The following is a 26,077-nucleotide window of genomic DNA, read 5'->3' on the forward strand; positions in this document are numbered from 1 at the left end:
CTGCGTTCAGCATTCTAGACTTTGGACCATACTTGGGGATCTGGGGGTTGACCCCCCGCTTGTTATCTTTCTCCGCAAACTCTATTCAGATGCCACTGCCCGCGTCGGGTACGGTGTAAATGGAGAATTATCTCCCGCATTTACCATCACAAAAGGGGTTAGACAGGGTTGTGTCCTGGCCCCCTTCCTGTTTAACTTATATACTAACGGCCTTGAGGTGGCCATGCTAGAAGGGAGCAAGGACCTCCCAATGATAGCCCATCGCCCAATTCCGGCGCTATTATACGCTGATGATTCTGTAATATTAGCCAGAACACTGACCCAACTGCAAAAACAACTCAACAAATACTGCCAATTTATGGGTGCATTAGGCCTAAAAGTAAATGCGAAAAAGACCTTTGTCATGCACCTTGGTCCTAGGGTCCATAAACCAAAGAGTATTTACAATGGTAAAGTGAGGCTGGAATGTACCAAGGAATATCCTTACTTGGGTATCGTAGTAGACGATAATTTAAGTTGGAGACCGGCTATGAACACCAAAAAACTTCTTTTTCAGCGTGCTACTTCGGCTTTAGTCTCTTTTTCGAGAAAATTGGGTAAACCGGCCCCACTAGAACTGTTAAAGACCTACCATGCAAAATGCCATTATGTAGCTGTCTATGGAGCCGGGGTTTGGGGATACTCAAACGTCGACTCCCTCCAGACCATTGAGAACGGGTTTTTAAAATATCTGTTGGCGGTACCACAAAGCGCCCCAAATTACGCATGCCACACAGAATTGGGTGTAGACTATCTCATAGATATCATCAAGTCCCAACCCATTTTCCTGTGGCACCGTATTTGGACAAAGACCCAATGTCATTTGACACGCTCACTAATCACAGACTGCTTGGGCTTAGATAGATGGAATAAAATACTCTGGCTAATATATACCAGCAATTTCTTCAGAGACTTGGACCGCTTTTCCTACTTTCAAGACCCCTCCTGTTTAGCCGATATTAGTAGGAAAGATTTGAAAAAGTTATGCTTAACTCACCTGAGAGAACTAAGTCTCTCTCAGGAAATTAATAAACCTTCCAACGTTCAAATTCTGACAGACCGTCCCGGGTATCCAAGCATACTTAACCTACCATCTCACTTCATATGAAAAGTACCTATTAACGAGGTTTCGATTTGATTCTTTTTTCCGTATTGTTACATTCCCCAAAAAACAGGACTGGTCTACCACTATTATAAAGTGCCCGTGTGATGGAATATCCCCACAATCAACAATGCACGTCACCCTCTTTTGCAGATATTCTGTCTTTGCTCGTAAGCGTTGGATTGTGCCGCTCTTATGCACATTAGGTATGAGATCCTGTCGTCCGGCCTATTTGGCTCTGAAATTCTTAGACTCAGAATATGCCGCAAAATGTGTAGCCTGCTTTTTAAAATCCTGTTTAAAATATCGTTCTAACCTTGATTGATTAACCTTATTGCATTAACTTTTCTTCTTTTTATAAATGTTTCTCCAAATTGATTTATTTACACGAACTAACCATGGAAATTTTAATTTTAATTAGCTGTTTTATTTTTCCGCCTTCGTCCTATTTCTAACTATATTGAGATGTTTTTATATGTCCTGTTTATGTACTTTTTATGGTTTCAAAAGTTTTGTAACCGAATAAAAGTTTTATGACTGACTGACACATGCTGTTAAGCTAACTTTTTTATTTTTTATTTCTTGTTATGCAGCTTGTTGACAAATACTGTGGTACAGACTTATAATGCTGGCCGACCTGTTTGGAGCTGCTGTTGGTGCGAGGATGATACAAATTACATATATGCGGGACTGATCAACGGCTCTGTGCTTGTATATGACCTGAGAGACACCAGCTCGTCTGTGCGTGAACTAGTGCCTCAAGGATCCAGGTACGATAGGTTTATGATAAAGGACAATAATTTAAATAGGTTAGATCATTTGTTTTCTTTACATGTTTGTTGTTGCCTCTTGCCATTAAAGATTCAAGTAGCAGAGGTCAGTTATCTTCTTCAGTAAATGAGATAGAATGACAAGGTCTCAAGCTTTATGTGTATTAGACAAAAGAGGGCCCCTAAAAAGGTATGAGAAGGGAATGCCAGGGGAAAAAGGAGAAATTCGAAGCAAAGAAGTCTGCTAACTCCACACAATCTAATGTAGGTATGATTCTTCTAATTACTTATAATGTTAAAGATTCATAGGTTAGACATTCTCAAAGACCATTTATTACAGAAAACCATCTTTATATGTACTGGTTCCATTTCAGTATTTTTACAGAATAACAGACTAGATTAATTTCACACGGATGTAGACCGTAAGCTCAGTTCATCAACAGAACATTATTGAGAACTTGTAAATGCAGAATAATTGCTTTACAGGACACTTATTGCTCCGCACATACTAAAAAATCTCATACACACTTTGATCTATCAAACTTCATTCACACAGTCTCATTCATACTACACCACATTAGAAATAAAGCATTGTGGTCAGCTCATCAGTGACCTAGAATGCCTATTGAGTTGCTTATTTGTTTCCTACAGAAAAGTTGCTTATCCAACATAACATTCCATTGCCTTATGTATAATTGATTTCTAGATTTCATTAACTGCATCCTTTTGGCACGCTTGTGATTCTCTGCATCATCGGTAATCATTCATCCTGGTTATAAACCAGGCTGTAGTTGCGCCGACATGCATTTCAGTGAAACATTGAAATACGGGCTTCCTTCATCAGTGAGCTCAAGAAACGGGCAAAGCTAAGGCGCAAATATCATGTAGACCAAAGGGGGAAAAGAGGCCTGTCCAAATACATGGAGAATGTCAAAAACATGAGAATAATCACCATTAGAAACCTAAATAGAGATCACCTACGGTAAGTATTGCAATAGTAAGTAAGTATGGAGTGGGCTACACCAGCCAGGCGTTTGAAATCAATCATGCATTATTGAGAGTGAACATCTGCTCGACATAGTGAAGTCCCAGGAACACTAATCTATACTACTATTATAAAGAGAGAACTTGAACCTTTTGGCCAGGTAAACTCGAAAACTACACCACCAATCTGAACACCCAAGACATCTTAGAAATCTCAGGGCAAGCAGAAGGACATAGGCTACATAAAAATAAACGTTGTTTAAAATATTTACAAATAAAAATAAAGTAGTCCCTTGCAAGTAGCGCCGGCCGCGACGTATGCGTGAGGGGAGTAGCGTCATTCACAGGAAGAGCGAGACATGAGGAGCGTCTGCGTGAGGGGAGGAGCGGAGTGCACTAGCAACAGGAAGAGCGAGACATGAAGAGCGTCTGCGTGAGGGGAGGAGCGGAGTGCACTAGCAACAGGAAGAGCGAGGCATGAGGAGCGTCTGCGTGAGGGGAGGAGCGGAGTGCACCAGCAACAGCAATACGGGAGAACATGAGCGCCGGGAGGAGCTGCGGAGCGTTGAGAAGCGGAGGAGCAGTGGCAGCGCGGGGAGGTAAGTCTGGACCTGGGGGGGGGGGGGGTTACAAAGCCGGGGCAAGAGGCGGGAGGCGGGCGGAAGGCGCTATGCCCAATGTCGGGGCGGGGGTCAGCGGGCTCAAGGCAGGAGGCGGTATAGCCAATGTCGGGGCAGAAGGCGGGAGGCGGGAGGGATGCGGACTGGGCAATGTCGGGGGGGGGGCACAGGGGCTTAAAATGCTGCCCCCAGCCACTTTCTGCCCTAGGCAACGCTGGGGCGGGCTGCTAGTCCTATATACATGAGAACAAAGAAGCAAAAGAACAAAAATTACCTGCATATCGCATCAACAATGGCAGAGAAATCATGCTCAGAAATTGTGTGAAAATAGAACACCTTAATCCCAATAGTAGTTTAAGGTCCAAGTTATACAGCTATCAATATACTTTTCATAAGGTTGGTACCGACACGTTCAGGGAACCAGAACAACAGTCACTCAGATTCTAATATTAAAAACCGTGTGCAGTCCTAGGATGTGAGGGACCCCTGGCAGTGGTGAAACCCCCTAGTGCATAAAGATGGAATAGCAGAACAGGTTCCATTATGAGTGGACAGGGGCTTCCTATGCAATCCCAAAGTGCTCTTTTAGGGGGTAGTGTGGTTGAATAACTTTAGGTTTAACACAGGAGAGCAAGACATTTGCAAATACACACTACGATCAATAAATGACACGCACGACTCAAGGAGATCCACACTAATTCATGAAAATAGCAAATATCTTTATATGTGTTTAGACATCAGAGAAAAATTATTCAGGTAAGAACGTGTTTGAATGTAAATTCTTTTCACTTTAAAAAGTGGGCACTTAATGCAATTTCTGAGTTCTGCAATGTTATTGCATGGAAGGAAGAACAAGTTCTGCAAACGGGTACAATGCACAGACTTACTGGACCAATCTCCAGGAGTTAAGGTGAGTGGTGGGAAAGGTTCAAGGCTGCACCAGCAGTACACCACCAGTGGCACAAGGTTGGCGAGGTGCAAGTTGCAAATCAACGACTGGAGCTTAACACGTTTCAATGGGGATTGATAAAGAGAGGCTGCAGTCTCTGTCTAGGAAGCTAGCAGAGCTGAACCAGCAAGTGGGCTCCATCCTTGTGATGCACGGGGGGGCTTCACCTTTGGTCCTTTTGTCCAAGGCCCAGGGATGACGGGTGAAGGGGTATGCTTAGATTTTTAGAGTTTTCCTTACCGAAGCAGTCACAGTTAAAGGGGCCTGCATGCAGGGACTGCAGGTGACATCAGGTAGTCCAGAAGGGGTGAAACAACAATGGACTCTAGCTCTGGTGGGCTGGGGGACCTTGTTGACACTGGTGACCCACTTTAACTCTGGCCAGAGACAAAGGGTGCAGTGGTGGATTCGGGTGTCTGGTTTTGGCGGTTCCGGAGGCCTCTGAGTCTTCTCTTTTGGAGTATCTTCAGAACAAGACGGCTGTTCACAAGAGGTCTTGAGTCTCTTTCGAAGGCAGGTAGTCCTCTCAGGTTTTTATAGTCAACAGCCACAGGATTAGTCAACTTTGACACCATTTCAAAGGAGGCACACATGCCTGCAGGGTCGGTACCAGGTCAGTTGCTTCTTCTCTCCCCTTCTTTGGTGTCTCTTTTGTGTCCTGTCTCGTCTTCGGTTGTTAATATCTGCTTCTCTGGTGCTAGGGACTCCCCTAAATACTGAAATTAGGGGCTTTAGGGGATTGTAGGGTAGTAGCCAATGGGCTGTTGACCCTTAGGGTCCCAATGCCTTCTATGTGACCACTTTCTGTGGGAAGTGGATATAACCCTGTCCCAGAGTTCCTAAGTATGCCATCACAAAGATGCCTTCTTCTAAAAAATGTTGTCCACCTCACAGTAGCCCACCTTAGGGGTGGTACTATCCTAGAGGAATCACTTACTAATTTTCCGGTCTGTCCAGGTGCCAAGGGGGTCCTGGACAAGGGGATCGGCTTCCTCTCCTGTGAGGGGGATCCAGATTTGCAAACCAAAGACGACAGCTCTTTTAAGCTCGACGCCCCAAGGAGGCTAATCAGCAGGTCATCCTTTGTGTGCTGGGAGGGGGGGTTGTTACACCCTTTCCCCGGACAGCCTTTTGTTCGGAGTCTCCTGAGAGCAAAAAGGCTCTCACCCTAGGAGATCAGAACAACGTCAGAACAGGGTTGCAGGCTGGCAGAAACCAGTCAGCAAGAACACCAGAGGCTAGTAGGTTTACAGGGGGCAACTTTAAGGTGCTCTCTGGGTGCATGTATTGGAACATCCAACATCAGTGTGGGTTTTCCAATTATGAGATGTTTCATACCAAACATCCATATTTTCAGTAAAACCATCATACAGCTGGGAAACTAGTTTTCACCAGTTTCCTGCACATGCCTTAAGATGGGATCCCTGGTCACTTGTACTGGCAGTAATAGGAGTGATCAGCACAGGGGCATATCTGCTCATGCAGGTATGCCCACGCATGTAATATTCAGCACCCTGCCTTAGGGCTGTCCGGCACCCTAACCTTTCTCAGCCGTTTTTTTTTTCTTAATTTTTCCCTGTTGTGCCCCTGTTCTTGTGCCCATCTGTGTCTTGCTCTAACTCCACCACGGTTTTTATTTTCTCGTGCCTGCCTGTAAATTTTGCTGATTAAACGAAACAATTGCCAGTGCTGAGAAATTCACTTGAAAGCTGACTAGCTAGAAGAAAAAATTGTTATGAATGTAGCATAAACAACTTGCTTAAAGAATTGCAACATATACATTTATTAATGTTTCTTTTTTAGTTTCTTCACTTTTTAAACACAAGTTTTCGTGCATGGAAATACAAAAATCTTTTATATATATACAAAATATATACAAATACCATTAATACAATGAAAATTGACATTTACACACTTCAAACATTCTTGGCCGTTCATTCAACACAACCATTCATACACACAAACAATAATTGGTCTCGGTATCAATGAAACTAGAATTGTGAACAAAGGGAATTAGTCCTTTTCGTTTTTCAATGTCAGAATAATTGCCAACATGCAAATTGAAAGAGTGTCCAAGATCACTTGCTATTCACTGACAATCGTTGTGAGCAATATATTTTGAGTGACCCGAGACCAAGTTGGTCTACGCGTTTCAAACCCCGCTAACTGCCGGGGTTCTCATCAGGACCAAAATTGACACTGCACCAACCACGAGATCGACCCAACAACAGACTAATGGCGAGTTAAACGCCAATACGGTAGCGGGTAAGTCTCATATTAGAAATGGTGTCAAAATGTTTTGAACGAAAGCGCGTGATTGCTATGACTAAATGTAGCGTGTGCTTGCTCTCTCACCCTTTCTTAGCCCCCGCGCGCACTTCTCTTGGAGATACTACCTTTGCGAATTTGGATTTCTAAACCAGGGAATCAAGGTAGGACAAGGCTGCCAGTGTGTAGCATAGGGTCTAGTCTCTTAGTATAGATCAATTTTTCTAAAGCCATGTTTTTCTATCTGTTGCAGTGTCAATTTTGATCCTGATGAGAACCCCGGCAGTTAGCGGGGTTTGAAACGCGTAGACCAACTTGGTCTCGGGTCACTCAAAATATATTGCTCACAACGATTGCCAGTGAATAGCAAGTGATCTTGGACACACTTTCAATTTGCATGTTGGCAATTATTCTGACATTGAAAAACGAAAAGGACTAATTCCCTTTGTTCACAATTATAGTTTCATTGATACCGAGACCAATTATTGTTTGTTTGTGTGTATGAATGGTTGTGTTGAATGAACGGCCAAGAATGTTTGAAGTGTGTAAATGTCAATTTTCATTGTATTAATGGTATTTGTATATATGCTGTATATATTTTGTATATATAAAAAGATTTTTGTATTTCCATGCACGAAAACCTGTGTTTAAAAAGTGAAGAAACTAAAAAAGAAACATTAATAAATGTATATGTTGCAATTCTTTAAGCAAGTTGTTTATGCTACATTCATAACAATTTTTTCTTCTAGCTAGTCAACTTTCAAGTGAATTTCTCAGCACTGGCAATTGTTTCGTTTAATCAGTTAAGTTTGGCTCAGCCTTGCTGAGTTTTGAGTCAAGGCCCTTGGTGTTTTTTGCCTGTAAATTTTGCCACTGCTACCCCTGCGACTCCATCCAGTAGCGGCACCCCCCCACCCCCAGCGCCTTGAGACCCTACGGGTATGTAGTGCGCTCTATAAATGTCATTGATTGATTGATTGATTCCCCCCTCCCCGAATTCCCCCGCTCCTTCCTCCCAGCCTCTCCTCCCGCCCACCTCCCCTACTTAATGGCAGCCGCTGCAGGGGAGCGTGAGTAAGACCTCCAACCCTCGGTCTAGGTCCACTCTCTCCCCGCAGCTCCGCTGTGCCGTCTCTTTCCACCAGACCCTGACCTCCTCCTTGGGTATACTATATAGGAAGTAAAGGTGACCCTTATTGGCTTACAGGGCTTACATTTATAATCTCAAATACTCTTTTGTGGTAGTGTGGATGAGTGATTTAGGCTTATCAGAGGGTAGTCTTAAGCATGTATTGAACACACAGTCAATAAATGAAAAAAACACTCCACCAGAAATTCAAGACCAATTAAAAAAAAATAACAGGTATTCTTTTTTTATTCATTGAACACCAAAAACTTCATAATTGGGTAAGTTCTTTTGAGTTTATCAGTGTTTGCAGAAAATCAAAATCCCCCCTAATGCGTTTTTACGCTGTAGTTCAATCCAATGGAGAAAGAAGCATATTCCACATACACTTACTTGCAAATGAATCTCTGGGGTTGTAGATAAGTGGATTTCTGATGCACTTTGACTTGATGTGCCTTGGGTCCCTGCCAATCAGTTTCCCAGGGTGTGTGTTCTTTCCCAAAACTGTACCTTTGTACCCCCAGTTGGCACCTCTCTGGCCACATGTAAGTCTCTTGTAAAAGGTACCTTTGGTACCAAGGGCACTGTGACTAGGGAAGGCCTCTTAGGGCTGCAGCACATATTGTGCCACCCTTAGAGGTCCTGTACCTTAAACATACACACACACACACACACACACACACACACACACACACACTGACAATGCAGGCTGCGTGTTTTGGTGCAGAGAAAAGTGAAGAGTCAACATGGCACACATACCTGTGTGCCATGCCTACAAACCGCTGTATGACCAACAATCACTACAATGACCCTCTCTCTGCGAACTGCTTAGCCGCTGCCTCCCAGGCTATCATCCCATCTTGGACTGCAATAATCAACGCCTCCCTCTTGCAGGGATCGATACCAAACTCTCTCAAAGCCGGCCAGGTTGTCCCCATTGTGAGAAGTTGGCCTGGTATATGATGTTCACTATTCTAGTGAGCACCTTCCACCAGTCCAAACAACCCTTATGGTGATGGTTGTAAAGTCAACCTTATAGACCAGCTATCCTAGGGGTAGCATGGACAAAGCAGTCTTAGGCTAAACTCAAGAGGGCATGTGAAGCCAGCTGTTTTACCATATGCAATCCCTTTAATACCAAATGAAAGGACACCACACAGGATACATATTCAATATATATATATATATATGTATTTATTTCTAAACAAACCCCTGAACTCTTTATGAGCACAGAAGCACAAGCGCAAAACAAGTAACTCAATAGAATAGACAAAAGTTGCACAAATATGGATAGGTCGGGGTGGCCCGCTAAACCATATACTAAGAAAGTGGTATAAGTACCACGTCACGAACGATGGTAAGGCCTAGGGCCTTGGGAATCGCTGGGGATACACTGTAGTAACAATGGTTAGGGAGCAGGAGGCCCCGGGATGCGTGTGCAGTGTCTAAAGGCACACTCGTTTGCACATTGAAGTCAATGGGTGCGTAAAAATCACAAAGTTAAAGATTTAGGAGTCTTCCGACTGGACTAGAACTTAACCACTGGAAACTAGGACACTGGGGGTGTAAACCTCTACAGGAGCTTAGTAGTACTCCCGTTACCTAACCCACATGAAGCGGGTGCATAGGTCCAAAAGTGTGTCGGGTTTCGTCGTGGAGATTTATGGAGCCTTGGAGAAAAGATGCTGCAGGCGGCCAGAAGAGAAGAGTCCGGGTGGATCGAAGATGTAGAAGACCTGAAAGCAGAGGGGACAGAGTCTGGGTCACTAGCCAGTGACCAGGATTGAACCAGGCAATGTCTGGATGCGATCAGGTGCTGATGGGAAGCTTGTCTTTTCAGTCACGTGGACCAGGAGTCATCGACGACGACCAGGAGTCGGGCACGGACTGTCCCACGAAGGCTCTCGCTGTCGGCGGTGTCGGCTTCAAGATTGGAGGCAACAAGCCTTGGTAAAGGCAACCCACGCAGGATATGATGTCGGCTTCTTACTCAGACCAGCAAGGTCTGAGGGGCTGCTTCTTTTGAGGGAAGCAAGGGCCAGTCTGGAGCAACCAGACCAGCGGTGGAAAATCAAAGATTCGTCGCCAAGATGGCCACTAGCCAACAGGCAAGTGACCGGGAAGGTGTGTCAAGCAGGAAAATGCAGAAGGACCCCACGCAGAACTCGTGGAGTGTGCAGGGCTGATCTTCGGTGCAGGTGCTGCTCAGGGCTGGGGCTTCTCAATCCCCAATGCACACCTTCGAGGGGACCTCGGGGGCTGCACAGTTAGCTGGTCGCAGACTATTCAAGATGGCCGGACCCACGTCTCACTTCGCCTCCTCGGGTCTCAGCTTTACAGGGACTGTGGATCGGGCTGTTGGAAGTCTGGGAATCCGGTTCTTGTCAGGCTCTGGGCTCGGGCGGGAGGCGGGGGCAAAGCGAGTCGTCGATCGCTGGATGTTGCCTGCTTGTTGAGGGTGGTCACTCCTTGACCACAAGGGAGATTCTTTAGTCGTCTTCTTCCAAAGTAGAGTGATGAAGGTCCAGAGTTTCGTTTCAGAGTTTGTCAGGATAATCTATAGTCCTATTGACTCAGCTCCTACCTATATACCAATCTTAGGGGCTGGATTACCTGCTAGGTCCCTCCTATGGGTGGGACCAGGGAAGGGGGTGGTTACACCCCTTTCCCTTTGTCCAGTTTCGTGCCAGAGCTGGGGCAGGGAAGCCCCAGCCCTGGTTTGAACTGGCCTATGCATGGGACACCTTGTGTGCCCCAGGCAGTGTCTCATTCCTTTCAGCCCTCCCTGTCCCAATACACAGTCCTGTCTGGGGTGGTGCTAGCACCTCCCAAGGCAGGAAACCTATTGCCTCCCTCGCTGGAAGGACTCTCAGCAGCAGGAGATCAGACTTGTGTCTGTGGCAGCAGCATCCATTTTGTGATCCTGAGGCTCTGGTTAACTTTAACCGGGAATAGTAGGAACAACATGTCTTCTCCCTCTAGGAGGGTGGAATGCTACCCCCGTCGCTAGGACTGGCGAGGGGGTAGTATTCCAAATCGTATGACACCTTACTCAACATGTTTTGATAAAGCCAAACCATAGTTGGCATTTAACCGGGAGGTTCATAATGCACTTAAGAGTATATGGTATGGCAATATCCTAGAACAGCTATAAGGACATGGTTCCGAAAGCTGCAGACAGGCTCAGCTCCTGCTAGAGCACCATCTCACGTAAAACCAAGCACTCTGCCTCCAGGATTGTTAAGGCCTGCCATAGGAGTGACTTATAGGTGTATATGTGTCTAGATATAAGGTTAGATATAGGTATACTATATCTAAAGCAAAGGGTGATTACACCACCTTGCCCCAGCTGAGTGATCAGCCAGTTGTGTCAATTTGAGTGGCCAGCCAGGGGTGGCATAATACATGCTGCAGCCCCTGGTAGGCCTTGGATGCACCTATGCCCTGGGTACCTATAGTACACTGTATAGGGGCTCATAAGGTGACCCAGTATCCAATTGGAGATGTACCTAGGGTACATGGAGTTCATTTTAAAGAGAGAGCAGATAGCCTGGGGCCCTGATTAGTAGGATCCCAGGCCAACTAAGTCGAAAACCAGCTAAACACTAGGCAAAACATCTGGGGTAACCATAGTCGGGTATCCACCTTCCTACACCCATTTTAAAAAAACCTACGCTAGATCCTGCTTCTCCTGACAACTACAGACCTATCTCTAACATCCCACTCCTAGCTAAAGTGCTGGAAAAATATGTACAACTGCAGTTGAGCTATCACATCACCAACTTCCACCTACTAGATGACTTGCAATCTGGATTCAGACCTGGGCACAGCACAGAACCACACTCCTCCACATCATGGATGATGCCCTTCAAGCCCTTGACCAAGGCAAAACCTGTCTCCTGATCCTCCTGGACCTATCCTCGGCCTTTGACACGGTTAACCACAAAATTCTCCTTAATCGCCTCAATCTTAGGATGGGCCTTGATGGCACTGTTCTTGCTTGGTTTAGGTCCTTCTTTCAGAATTGCTCACAGAGAGTCCTGATCAACGGTAACCTGTCCGCTGCCTCCCCGATCACGGTCTGAGTCCCTCAAGGTTCAACCTTATCCCCTACCCTCTTCAATATTTCCCTTGAACCGCTCTCAGAGGTGCTGCACATCGCCAATATCTCCTACCATATGTATGCCGATGACACACAGCTCTACATCAAAATCTCTTCTCCAGAGGACACTCCCTCCCTGAATGAGGCCCTGAAGTTGACTGTTCACTGGCTCACATCTAACCAGCTTAAACTCAACGCTAAAAAAAGGAATTCCTCCTAATTGCATCACCTAACGCCAATACAGACATTCAAGAATGGATCAAGGATATCACCGCTAAAATGCTCTCCTAACATTGTGAACACTGCTAAGTCCCTTGGAATTACCTTAGACAGCAACCTGAACATGCGTGGCCATATCAACGCAATGGCCAAAACTGCCAGATTTCACTTGAACTACCTAAGAAACCTGAAACCATTCCTTGACACCTCGGATCTAAAATTGGAAATTCAGGCTCTTGTCATCTCTAGGCTAGAATATGGTTGCTCCACCCTCGCAGGCCTACTCAAGAGCTCTCTGGCACCCTTGAAAGCCTGCCTCAACGCCACCAGCAGACTTCCAACGGGTTCCAAGAAGTACGACCATATCTCACCCCACCTCAAAGCTCCGAACTAGCTTCCTCTTGATGTCAGAATCCAATTCAGGCTGGCTTGCATCACCCACAAGGCCCTTTACTCCAAGTCCCCTGCTTTTCTCGCCCAGAAACTCTGGATATCTGGTGGAGCCAGAAACTCCTGGTCCGCCAGAGACCTTTTGCTCCAACCTGCACGCTTCAGGAAGAAAATAATGTATAATCGGGCCTTCTCTGGTGCTGCCCCAAGAATATGGGACTCACTCCCACCCGCCATCAGGAGAATACCATCTCTAGCTCACTTCAAAAAAGAGTCCACATATTTCCTTATGGGCAAATTCCTAGCCTAACGCTCATGTAACAACCACCTTCGTAACCTGGCTTCTCCTACTGTTACGGCATTAGCCCGAGGCCTTCTCTCCTTATGTATCCCAGCCAGCACTTCCTAACAACCCCCAAACTCCCCCCCCCCCCCGCCCCCCCCCCCCGGGTATTGAGACTGCTTCTCTAGCGTAAAGTATTGATTTGATCCTACCCAAAAATGTATCCAGATAACATGATTGATTGTTCTACCATATGCTGTATCCACCTGTCCCTATCCCTTTGACTTTTTTTCCCCTCAATGTCCTTGTATCCTACCTGCTGCTACTGTAAAGCGCTCTGATACCCTCATGGGTCTAGTTTGCGTTCTATAAAACACTAAAATAAAATAAAAATAGGTCAGTCACCCCCTCTAGCTGGGTGCACTATACAAGTGGTGAGGGTACAGGTGCATGATTCCTGTTCCCCTACAGTGTCTAAATCCATTCTTAGACCTTGTAAGTGCACTGCTGCCATTAAGAGTATATGGTGCTGGGAGTTAGTCATTAGGGACTCCACAGCACCTTAATGGCTTAACTGAATTCTGGGAAGTTTGGTAGCAAACTTATCAGTATAATACGCCCACACTGATGCCAGTTTAGAATGTATTCTACCATGCACACAAAGGGCATCTTAGAGATGCCCCCTGAAAAACAACCAGCCTCTGGTGGGTTCCCTGACTGATAAACCTACCACTACGACGCATGTTTCTGGACCTCCGGGATGGGAGCCTCCACTCCCTGGGCCCAGAAACTAAGCATTTCCTGGACAGAGGAGGTCACACCTCCCAGGTCAGGAAGAGCCATATGTGGCAGGGAAGCTTCGAAGGCCTTGCTGTCTTTTTAACATGATGCCCCCGCCTCTCTTGCTATCAGGAGCAAGCCCCCTTCCTGTCTCACCCCCGGGAGTATAGGCGGGACAAATTAGAACAGCCCAGAAGGTGTGTCCACCTCTGCCAACCCCACCCCTCAGATGGGGGAGGCGAGGTGAAGCTCACTCTTCAGTGCTCGCCATCGTGCAGATGGCAGGCACTCTACAATCAGTGTTAGGGATTGGCCCACTCCCCCACGTGGAGCCAGCACACCAAGGGTGTAGTCACCCAAGTTCGGTAGCCCATTGGCTACTAACCTTGAGACCCCTAAATACAGTATTTAGTGGCAGTCCTGGACCTAGAAGGCAGATTCACGCAACCTACGAAGGAGAACCAAAGAAGACACCCAGCAGAGTAGACTGCAGAGAAGAACTGACTTGGCCCCAGCCCTACCGGCCTGTCTGCAATTTCCAGAGATCCTGCTTCAAAAGTCGCCTTGTCCTGCAGCCAGCGACCTCCAGAACCCTTGGTAAGACTGTCTGCCCTCAACAAAGACTGTCTGCCCTCAACAAAGACCGGATCTCCTGTGAACAGCAGCTCTGTTCGAAAGAATCTCCAAAGCAAGACTCCAAGCCTGCTGCAGACAAAGAAACCGGAAACCACCAGTGCATCGTCGCCTACAGCCCTAGTCCGAGTGGTCCACCGGTCCCAGCGAGGCCTCCAAGCGCTTCAGAGTCCAACGTGGGTGGACCCCACCAGGACTCCTGACGTTGCCTGTAGCCTCTGCATGGAGACATCCCCGAACAAATGACCCACACCACCCCCCAATTATGAGGCCCGGTAAGGTGAAATCCGAACTCAAAAGGCAACCTTACATACAGCTGCCCTGCGCCCGGGAGAAGAGGACCCGAGGGGCACCTACGTTCCTGGGCCCTCCACCTTACCTGCCCAGCTGTTGACTTCTCCCAGAAGACTTTCTGGACTGAGGCTGCAGCCAAAACCAACAACTCCCATTGAAAAATAGGGCACCCGAGGCAAAAATAGCACCCTTCACCCGGCCACCCTAGGAGCTTTGCTCCCACATCCAAGTGATAACATTGGGCCTCAGCACTCTGCACCCAGCCGCCCTAGTGCCGATGAAGGTGCTCTTAGAGTGCATCCCTGACCCCCGGGGAACACTTGTTCTGACCCCAGAAACTCAACTCACAAGACAGATTACTCGCCGATAACCTGATTCTTTCCCATAGGACTGCATTGACTTTTATTTTGAATTGTATGAAAACCTAAGAAACTGTTCTGAGAAAAACTGACTTAACTTTTATCCAAGAAATGTACCACTGTGATATCTAGGCACATCACACTGAGTAGAAAAAGTAATCCTGAAAAGTAATCCAGACGTAATTACAACTGTATTTGTATATTATTACAAACCTGTAAGAGAAGTAATTATTCATCCAGCTTGCTTTTTAACAATGTCTTGAAAAGTACAATAATATTTACCGGTACCGACTCCTGCTTGGTTCTACAAATAAAATACAACAAAGAAACATTTTTGATACAAACAATTGGTCCGAGTTCAGTCTTTGAGTGTCTGACATCATTTCTTGCCTGAGTGTGTACAAGAAATTCTTAACACTTTTCTCTGATAAAAACGTACTGCTCGCCTTCACTGCCACAAATGGAGAGTAAGGCATTATCTACTTTTACCTCTGTTAGCCTTTGGTTATCCACTGGACTCTCTGCACACCACACCTTTCTTTGGTGTAGTATATGCTGAACCATCTTCCTTCAGGGAGTCTCCTTTAGGACTTAAGATCATAAGGGCCAAGTTCCAAAGTACCACCAGCAGTTCGAGTTTATCTGCCCTGGAGTTTCCTGTTGAAGAGGTGCTGGACGGGTTGGTAGCCTTGTGCGGTACACCGTAGGAAGGAGGGGGTGCGGGGGCAATAAAAAAAGACCGCAAAGCGGAACTAGGGGACAAGTCGGGAGCTCCCAATGGGGAATCTGTTGCTAAGTATCCTGGGAGCAGGGGAGCACAGTTGGTTGTCGAGGGCCGGGGAGCTCAGGTGCAGCGAGCTTTGGTTGGCTGATGGCCATACGTCAAAGGTGCCGAAGGTTCTTGTCTAGGCCTGCGAAGGGAAACCAAACAGAATAGCTAAGCCACTCTCGGTGCTGGCCTCTGCTGTGCTGATGTCCCTCGTTGGCTGCTCGGTCTTTGCGGCGTTGGAGACCGGAGTGGACTCAAAGTAGCTTTGGTTGCTTCAAGCGGTCCGGTGCTCCTGGTATAGATGCAGTGCAGCTCCAGTTTGTCATGGTGTCTTCTCACTTGGTTGGGAGACGAATTTGTCCTCCTGGAGCACAGTGACCTCCTCCTGGGCGGTTGCTGCATTGGAGGATTCAGTGGTCAGCAGAATAGTGAACTTGATGTTGTGAAAACTCTGAATGTGCTTGGCGGGCCGCAGGGGCACTGCCAAGCATATTGCGGCCTCAAGACAGCCGCAGCACTGCCAAGGATCTCTGATACCTGTCGGTTGTGACGGTCCTATGGTAGTCAGACTGCCCAATTTGTAATAGGTCAATCGGACCGCTGGTGTGTCAGTGCCCGCACCACCACCATAGTCTTAAGTAGGCCAGAAGGCTGCTCAACCACACTACCCCCTAATAGAGCACTTTGGGATCGAATAGCAAGCCCTTGTCCACTAGTAAGGGAACCCCTGGACTCTACACAGCATATCAGATTTTTGGTATATCACATAAAGAGCCAGCTTCCTACAGACCTCAAATGGACCACTATATTCTACTGGATCCTCTCTGAAGTTTATTTAAAAAGGCATTGCCTCTGTTGAAGAACACAACCAGATAAATGCCTATTTTGACTAAATGGATTGCCTATTCTCTCTTTCTGTGGGTGAAACCCCAATAAACCACTATTTTCATTTGCACCTACCATTGCATTTATTTGAACTCTTACACCCTTTCCTGCCTCCTTTCACAGTTGAGCCCCTACCTGTTCCCGCTCCTGTGCCCCTCCTTCTACTTGGACAACTGTTCCACTTTTGTTCTAGGTATTCAGCCTTCTCCTCTACTTAACCCATTGCTCCCTTCCGGAGTCAGTCCTTGCTCTTCTTTTCTCTCCTCAATCCAACTTTGCCCCTTTTTTCTCTTTCTGTGCTGGTTGTGGTAGACAGACTGAATATGAGCACATTTTTTTTCCTTTCCTTTCAGCACCATCTCCAATTGCTTAGCTTTGTGTTGCTGTCTTATGTTTATTTCCCTGTGAATAGTCTCCCCTACCAACGTCAAATGCACATAAATACAAGCATTTGCAATGCAATAGGTCTCGCAGCATTCAAGTTTGAGTTATTGCCATTGTAAATGACAATGCTTTACATTATTTTTTTTTTATTTGTAATTGGTATATAAATCTAGTTCGTAACTGTTTGTAATGTGCACAATAACAAAAAAAAGCAAGAGAAGCGTGTCTTCTGACTGCTCTTCCTGTTGGTTCACATTTTGGCTGTTGAGCTCTTCCTTTAGGCCTCGGGGTCATCTCTCGCCCATGTAAAGGTAAGCTATCCAGGCCTGCCAAGTGTCACGCATCCGGCGTGACACCTATACATTTCAGTGTGGTGTTCCCGCATCACCGCACTGAAATTAATTGTCACGCATTTTGCCACTGACAGGTACTCTGCTGATAGCACTGAACTGGCTGCCTACGCCAGCCTGGTGATAGCGCGCACGCCTGCGCAGCTGACATCTGTGTGCCGTAGCAGACTTCACTTGCGGCTCCCAGCAGGCTCAAACAGTTAAGAGATCTGCGTGCACGCAGCTCGCTCTGCTACAATTTTACAATCTCTGCACTTCTGCCGCCCTGCAATGAATTTCCCGCCCGCGGGTTTCACACACTGACTCTGACAGGACAATACGAGACCCCGGGCGGGGCCTGCACTAAGAGTCATTGCCCCAATGTCGCGTTACAGATTGTGGCACAGTGGGGTATGCGACCTGCGGTCGCGGCTGCTGCCTGTGCAGCCAGAGACAATAATTTATTATAATATATCAATTACCCCGGCGTTGGTCTTGCGCCGGCGAGATGGCACATCGACGACCACCTGAGGTGACTCTAATCTCTCACTCCGCCCGCTCAGCATGATAATAAAACCATGCGACATCAACATAAGAGGCATCATGATCGGGCGCTCCGGCTCCCATTGGACCCCCCGGCGCTTAGAGAGACAGTGCATTACTCAATTAGCAAAACTTGCCACCCCCGCTAACAGGTAAACTGAAATATTGACCGCTACGTTACATCAGCGAGCAGCTATCTATTTAAATCAGTCTAGACTATAAATCGCATTTTTGTTAGTTGAGGGGGACTTTTGCCAACGGGGTGGCGATACTTAACCCTACTTTGCTTCACTCCAGCACTTCCTTGCCCCTCACCCAGTGTATATATCCTTATGCAGCTGTCACAGCTAGCTGCAATCACTTGATAAACAGCCGGCTGTGGGATCACACACCACCCCCTGTCCAGCTGTACGAAACATGAGCGATAACTTCCTATGTGACCTCCCGAATTTCCATTGTATGCCTAGCGAACACGTCATCTTCCTGGGAATTGTTTTCAGCCCTGTTATGGTTGACAGCACTAAAATCTCACGCTGCCCAGTAAAGATTTACATTGGCATTACCACAGTGTCGGCCTTAAGCAGATATCTGTGTTGTATTCCTTTTCTGGCATTTACTTGCCTTCTATTTGGTGGGGTGGGTGGAGGCGCAAATGGCAGCTCGAACGCGCCTGGAGTTGTTAAATAAATAACGACTTAAGTGCAAATCGAAAGCAACAGTTTGCTGGGACTCTGAAATAGTTGGTTAAATCAGCTTATCAGATCTGTTTTGGGGGCCCTCTGTAGCGCTAGCAACTCTGGTACTGCTTCTCTATTTATACATGCCTACTAAACTGTTTATTTCAACATTCTGATAACTTGTAAAATTACAGATAGACTGATGCCTGTCTTCAACCTCCTGACCTTGCCACACAAGTATGTTACTGCCATTCGATTACTGGCGCTTTGCAGCATTTTTAAGATCTTCTTTGGCCTTCTCATTGCTCAAATTCGTGTAATTTCTGATATTTGTTATGTGTCGGCTTGTGTGCCGTTTGTTGTGGCAGAAAATTACATCATCAAAGAGTGGAGGTATTGGGCGCCGTTTATCATGGGGCAGAGCTCTTTAAGAGAAAATGTATCAGCTCTGCAAAACTAAACCTATCGTGGGGCGGGACTGACAAAACGAAACCTATCGTGGGGCGGGACTTCCGTTTTGTGAAGCCCGCGCCCACGGAGTGCCTGGAGGAGCACTGAGGGAGAGCCCCGCGGTCGGAGGCCTCGCAAGTCCGGAGGGCCGTTGACCGGTGAGCGGGGAAGGGGGGGGATGCCTGTATGTGTGCGTGTGTGTGTGTGTGTCTGTGTGTGCGACGGCGGAGGGGTGGGGGAGGGATGCTCGGTGCACGTGTGTGTGTGTCTGTGTGTGTGTGTGTGTGTGTGTGTGTGTGTATGCGACGGGTTCTCTGTATGTGTGGGTGCGTGCGTGCATGAGCGCTCGTGTGTGTGTCTGTCGCTGTTTCTGCGCATGCGAGTGTGGTGTTGCTGCTTCCCAGGAGACAGCAGCTGAGCGCGTTCGCGAGCGCGTGGCCAGCGGAAATCGCCTCCTTGAAGAGGCAATGCGCGTGGCCGAAGCTGTCTCCTGGGAAGCACAGCCCGTGACAAAAGATCTCGGCGAGTACAGCGCTGACGCGCTGTATCGCTACGAGACCTAAAAAACAAGAAAACTGCTCCCGAAAATACTAATAATTCCGTTTTTCCATCTTTGGGTATGGATTTCTTTTTTTTAAACATTTTTCAAAGGCATTCTCACTTGAGAGACTGGTATCTGGTCTAGCATGAAAGTATATCAAGTTCAGTGGCCAGTAGTGTAATCGTTCAGTGTTACAGTGCTTCAATTAACTTTTATTGAGTTTGCTTTTTAAAACAAGGTGATGCTTTTATGATGTAGGCAGAGCACAAACTAAAAGTTCAATTTGTTGTCAAGCAGCAGTGTTCAGGTTGTTTTTGTGTGGCTTTTGCAGGTGTCCAGTTGTGTCGTTGTCTTACCTGCCACGCATGGCCTCTGCTGCTTTTCCTTGTGGGGGAGTCTTGGCTGGTACACTTGAAGGTGCTTGCTTCTGGGAGCAGAATAATGCTCAGTATCGACCGCATCTACTTCCACTAGAAGCTGGAGGTTGTACTGATATCCAGACTGAAAGCAACACACGGCACTGCCTTGTGACGTACAGACCAGGTGAGTCAGTACTTTTGTTTAGTTAATGAGGCGATTATTAGATGCTGGCAGGTCAGAAAAGTCATTAGCTTACTTTGTGAATTATATTTGTATGTTTGTATGTGTATATAATAGATATGTGTGTGTGTGTGTATATATTTTCATGAAACTGCACTCCAAGTAGGGTTGCGTTGATTTAATCAGCTACCAGAACAAAAACAGTGCATAGCATCAGATGTGTTTCATCTTACAAAGCCTTTGTCACATAACCTGCGCACTACATCACTTCCTATTTCAGCATGCACTGTGACATAAATAATCGACTGTCTGATATCTAGAATGAGAGCTTCCACATTGAATATATTATACTTATTAATGTAATATTTCATAATCACTGTTTTTAAGATTAGTTTTCACAATTAAACTTCACACAATTAAATACAATTTGTGATGGTGGCTTATGCCCAAGGCTTAGCTGCTTTAATTACTCCAAATATATCTATATCATTAATAGATTTATTTTTTATATGTTTCAGAATTGTTTATATATTTCACTTGGTTTCAAATGAATACTAAGGCCCTAGGGGGGTTGGGATGAGTCATCAAACGTTTGTTTAAGTGGCCTGGAATCTTTTTCATTCAATGAGATTGAGTACAACATCTTGTAGAGTGATGCCATGAGTTGCCTGCTGTACATGTTGATGTGCATTCACTCACCCAGTGCCCGATTCTACCTCACGGGTTGATCATAGTAGTCTATATCCCCCATCTCATGTCTCGGACCGAATTTGTAAAAGATCATTTGTATGAATACAAGGCCTTAACAGGAGCCAGTGAAACCTCTTCAGGACATGGGTAGTATCCTTATGAACCTTCATAACTACTTCGACTGTGTAGGCCTACATTTAGTTTTGTGCTTTTAACTAAGGAGCCTTAAAAAAGGTCACAAAATAATAACATGCACTGTGGGGGCCTTGACTTGTTCGTTTAGTTAGGAACTCAATTAAACCAATGGCATTATTATCTTGTGGCATCATCAGGCGGTTATTCAAATGATCAAAACTGATCTAAAATGACTAAAAACATTTTTACCTTTTTGACTGTATGGATTTTAAATCTGCAAAACTAAATAAAGCATGCTGTTCATTCTGGTTTTGAATTGCCCCTACCATTAGCTTCATTATCTCATTTTGGATTATTTTCCCTGCCAGGACAAATATAAGATTCTGTTGCTTGCACAGGTCCTTTTGGCTCTCCAACTGGGGGACTGGATGTTGTCCCCCAACTTATAGGACATTTATTATCTGATAGAAACAGGTTAGTGTTAGATTCCTTACCTTAGAATATCCCCAGGCGTCAGACTGGATCCGGAAAGCTTTGCGTAGCAGTACCCCTGCGCGTCAGAAAGCGCTGTCTGCGTCCGTCGTGGTCGCCGGGAAGACGCCGTAGACTCCGCCCTCGCGCGCTGACGTCAGTTCTTCTTTTTTCCGCACCAGCAAGCGCAGATCCAGGAAGAGCAGTACTCCTTAGTCACTTTTTGACTAACTTTTTTCGATCTGTTTTGGATCTTCTCGAGTTGTTTATCGACTCCGGTGCCGGTAGGGATGCCCGGGTTCAAGCCCTGTGACGACTGTAACCGACTGATGTCTGTTACCGACCCCCACCGTCTGTGCCTTTATTGCCTCGGGCCGACCATGATGACAAGTCGTGCCCGACTGCCGGGCCCTGACGTCGAAAGCTAGATGGGAGCGGTCCCGTAGGCGACTCGAGATCCGGTAGTCGGGCCCACGCCGCTCGAGGTCCAGGAGGAGGTCAATAGACCGGTCGTGGGGCCACAGTCATCACAGCTCGGCGAGTCGACACCACACGTCTGGTTCAAAGTCCTCAGGTAAGTCGAGGTACAAGAAGCCGAAGAAGCGACATCGCTCTTCTGACTCCCCTCGACGCTCGCGCGACTCGGCCGGGGGTTCGGGTGACACCGCCCACGCGGCTCCGCCAGAGCCGCAAGCGCCTCGTCCAGCTCCACACCCGCCGGTCCCTGGGCTGAACGCGACGCCGGAGGAGATCAGCGCCTACCTTACGGCAATGAAGTCACGCTCCCCTCTGTCGGGCCCCGTCGAGGAGCCTTAGGGCCCCGTGGACCCATCTGGGAGCCCAAGCGGTCCGGTGGCTATGGCGCCGTCTTCGACTTCGGTCCCGACGCCGCACGACTCAGGATCCAGGCCTGGATACGTGTCGACCTTACGACCCCTCCGCCGGCGTCGTCACCAAGTGTGACGCCCCCGGTGCCGTCCTCGGGCGGCGTCGTCCCCGATCCCCATCCCGGTCCGGATCCGGCGTCGGACCAGCACCACCCAGCGCCGTCTTTGACGCCGATAGGTGAGCCTTTCACCGACGATCTGGCTCCATCCTTTCTTCCTGACTTTCAGGAGATGGAGGACGAGGGGGATTGGGAGGGGTCTGAGGACCCTCTGGCACTGCAGTGCCAGTTGAGTCAGGACTGGGCGGACGAACTTGGGGAAGCCAGTGGTCTGGACACTTCGCCGACACTGGTTTTGTCTCCCCTCCTACCGTGGCTACGGAGGAGGGGGCTGCGTACAGCGTGGTGTTGACTCGGGCAGCCAAGGCCTTGGCTCTTGAGCTCCCAGTCGCGGCCGTGAGGACTAACCTCCTCACTGAGGTACTCAAACCGCAGGCAAGCTCCTCTGAGCCTCTCCTGCCGTTCAACGAGGCCCTCACTGACGTTCTGTTGGGCACCTGGTCCAAGCCCTCCACAGGCCTCCCTGTGGATCGGAACGTGGCCTGACGCCACCGCCTGGCTCCGGGCTACCCCAGTTTCCTGTCCGTTCACCCCACCCCTGAGAGCCTGGTGATCCAGACCTCAACTTCCCAGACCGCATTCCCGACCGCCCCTCTGGATCAGGAATCCAAAAGGTACGACCAGTTCGGTAAGAAGCTGTTCTCCTCACTGAGCTTGGGGTTGCGGTCTGTCAACACCACCTGCCTTTTTAGCCGTTACTCCCACTCTTTGTGGGATACGGTTGCGGAAGTGCTGCCGCAATTCCCAGTGGAGGTCAAGGCAAAGCTAACACAGAGCCTCGCAGAGGGAAGGGATGCAGCACGATATTCCATTCGGTGTGGGCTGGATACCACGGACTCGCTAAGCAGGGCGATTGCAACATCGTTGGTGGTTCGCCGCCATGCCTGGCTGAGGTCCGCCAACTTTTCGGGCGATGTCCAAGCATCCCTTATGGACCTGCCCTTTGATGGCCGTCGCCTTTTTGGCAGCAAGGCGGACAGCACGCTGGAACGTTTTAAGGACTCCAGGGCTACGGCCAAGTCCTTGGGCAATGCCAGCAGACTTACGCCTTTCGTCCCTTTTTTTTTGGCCAAGGAAGGGGCGTCATCTCACGTCCTGGTAGCCACAGGCCGCAGAACCAACCTCAACGCGGACGTGGTAACCGTTGTGGCCGTGCCGGGGGACACAGGCAAGGCCAGTCCACACCCGCCCCCGCAGCATCTGCCTCAAAATCCTCCTAGTCCGAGTTTTCAGGCCCATTCGACGCCAGTGGGAGGCAGGGTTCGCCATCACCTCCTCCACTGGCGCTCCATCACATCAGACGGGTGGGTGCTGCAAATAGTCCGAAGGGGCTACTCCCTCCCCTTCATGCCACCAGCCATGCCACCGCAGTACCACTGCATGTCGGGGTTTCACTTGCGACTTCTGCAGGAGGAAGTTACGGCCCTCTTGGCCAAGGGGGCCGTCGAGCGCGTTCCTGGGCCAGAAGTAGGACATGGTTGCTATTCCCACTACTTTCTGGTACCCAAGAAGGGCAAAGGTGCCTATGCCCTATCTTGGATCTAAGGAGCGTCAACGGCTTCCTCCGGAAGGAGAAGTTCAAGATGTTGACTTTGGCTCAGGTCCTAGCTGCCCTGGACCCTGGAGACTGGATGGTAGCGTTGGACTTGCACGACGCATATTTCCACATACCTGCGGTTCACGGTAGGCCACAAGCACTTTCAGTTTACCGTGCTCCCCTTCGGCCTTACCAGCGCCCCACAGGTGTTCACGAAAGTGATGGAGGTGGTCGCAGCTCATCTGCGCAGATTAGGGATTTCAGTCTTCCCCTATCCCGACGATTGGTTGTTGAAGGTGGGCTCGCCCCAAACAGTTGTCTCCCACCTCCAGACTACGGCCGACCTCCTGCACTCGCTGGGGTTCTCCATCAATGGGCCGAAGTCACACCTGTATATGAAACACAACAAGGGCACCCAATCGAGTCAGCACAGGACTTCAGGGGAACATATTAGTGGAAGCAACAGTGGTCCTATGCAAGGAGGAGATGTAATCAAGGGATAAATATAGACACAATCGAAACTATATTGTATATTGACTTGCCCAGCCGGGCAGAGGTCTAATATTTAATTTTCAACACAATTTTTTGAGAAATACCTTCAACAATTTCTTGGAGATGGGCACAAGCCTGTACCCGAACGTTTACAAATTGTCATGGTTAGCAGAGTAGATAGAGAGTAGATAAAGGTTTTTAGGCAAAAGCTATTATATTCTGTGCATATAGCAATAACAGAATTCACATTCACACCATTACTTGAGTTATAATGATTAATACACAACACAGTATATGGTGTAGTAATTGTCGACGGCATTTCGATCCCATTAGAGGGTTACAGGGATCATCATCAGGACTGAATAAAGCCTAATTATTCCTAGCCATGATAGCCTAAAGGAAAAAGGGGAGAAAAATAGAGAAATTTGTCCAAGGGAGGACGCATATTCGAGATTGCTACAAGCTTACATTTATACATGATCTTAATATAGGACATGCGTGACAGTCAGTGTTGCTACAAGCTTACATTTATACATGATCTTAATATAAGACATAAGTGACATTCAGTGTCGACTTAAGGGCCTATGTCAAGATGTTGTGCACAAGAAGTGAAGTGAAAATTAAAAATTACATTTAAGAAATTTAAGAGTTTAAGAACTACCAATGTAAATCAAAATCGTGGTGACAAGCATTTGTTTATGGCAGCAACATTCATGCAGTACCCGCGTTTTCATACGGAAGTTAATGTAATAGGAACTTCATAATGCCCTGTGCCCTGTGGGCGTGCAACCATACGATAGTTACAAGATCTTATGGCGATTTGTGAATGACCACGTTTGCGAGACTCCGTTGGTGGTAAAAAAGTTCGGGATGCAACGTGGGCGGCTGACGGTGATGAGTTGGTGGTAAAAAAGGTGCAGGATGCAACGTGGGCGGCTGACGGTGATGAGTGAAGGGTGATAAAAACGGTGCGTCAAGGGATTTAAAAGTGCCTGGGGAACCCGTGAAAACCTGCCGCCAAACTCCTATCTTACCGTGATGGGCAAGACGCACGCAGTTGGTGCCGGCCGGTACAGAGTAATGAATGGTGGATCGCAGTCGTGACCTACAAGAGACCAAAAGGTCTGTAAGCAGTCAAGTACACTGGGAAGGCAGGGGCTAAATCACTCGTTAGAGCGGGTACTTATCCGTAGTGGAACAGAGTGTTCCGTATTAATCGGGCAATTTTCGAGAGTGGGAAATTATATCCTGGCAAAATCCCAAACATGGGGCGGGGAACAATCTCCTAAAAAACGGGGGGACAACCAATAAGTGTCGGCGATTAAGGACGAACCATGCAAAGTGAGACGCGCAGACAAGGAGCTTACCCCGTTTTAGATAGACGCGCCAGCGATGGGCTTGGTCGTGTCAGTGGGAGCCTAAAGGGATAAGGGGGAAAGCATGTTAAAAGAAACCGGGTAGATTCAAACCCGAAGGATCGAGGAAAGAATGCAGTCTGGAGCTTACCTTCACGTCGGACTGCAGATGCTTCCCGGGCCGGTGCAGTGGCAGGTCAACCAGGAAGTGAATTATAGCTCAATGATTGGAAAGGGCGGTCACATGGTTGGGTAAAAATAAAGAAAGGACATGGGGGCGGCCATATTAAGTGAGTGAGAGTCTCATTGAACTACTGTGACAGTGATTTGGATAACAGGGTGAGATCATGCCGTG

At 47.6% G+C, this 26,077-nt stretch overlaps 1 protein-coding gene across 1 annotated transcript in view; it reads left to right on the plus strand.

The window, feature by feature from the left end:
• RFWD3 (ring finger and WD repeat domain 3) overlaps positions 1-26,077 on the plus strand; it is a 328,893-nt gene that overhangs the window by 174,586 nt on the left and 128,230 nt on the right. Inside the window, exons 10-11 of the mRNA XM_086945238.1 lie at positions 1,735-1,911; positions 19,828-20,039. Coding sequence (XP_086801364.1) covers positions 1,735-1,911; positions 19,828-20,039 — 389 coding nt within the window. The remainder of the gene's footprint in view (positions 1-1,734; positions 1,912-19,827; positions 20,040-26,077) is intronic.

Source organism: Lissotriton vulgaris, chromosome 12 (assembly GCF_964263255.1).
Source record: "Lissotriton vulgaris chromosome 12, aLisVul1.2, whole genome shotgun sequence".
In the NCBI taxonomy this organism is placed as follows: Eukaryota; Metazoa; Chordata; class Amphibia; order Caudata; family Salamandridae; genus Lissotriton; species Lissotriton vulgaris.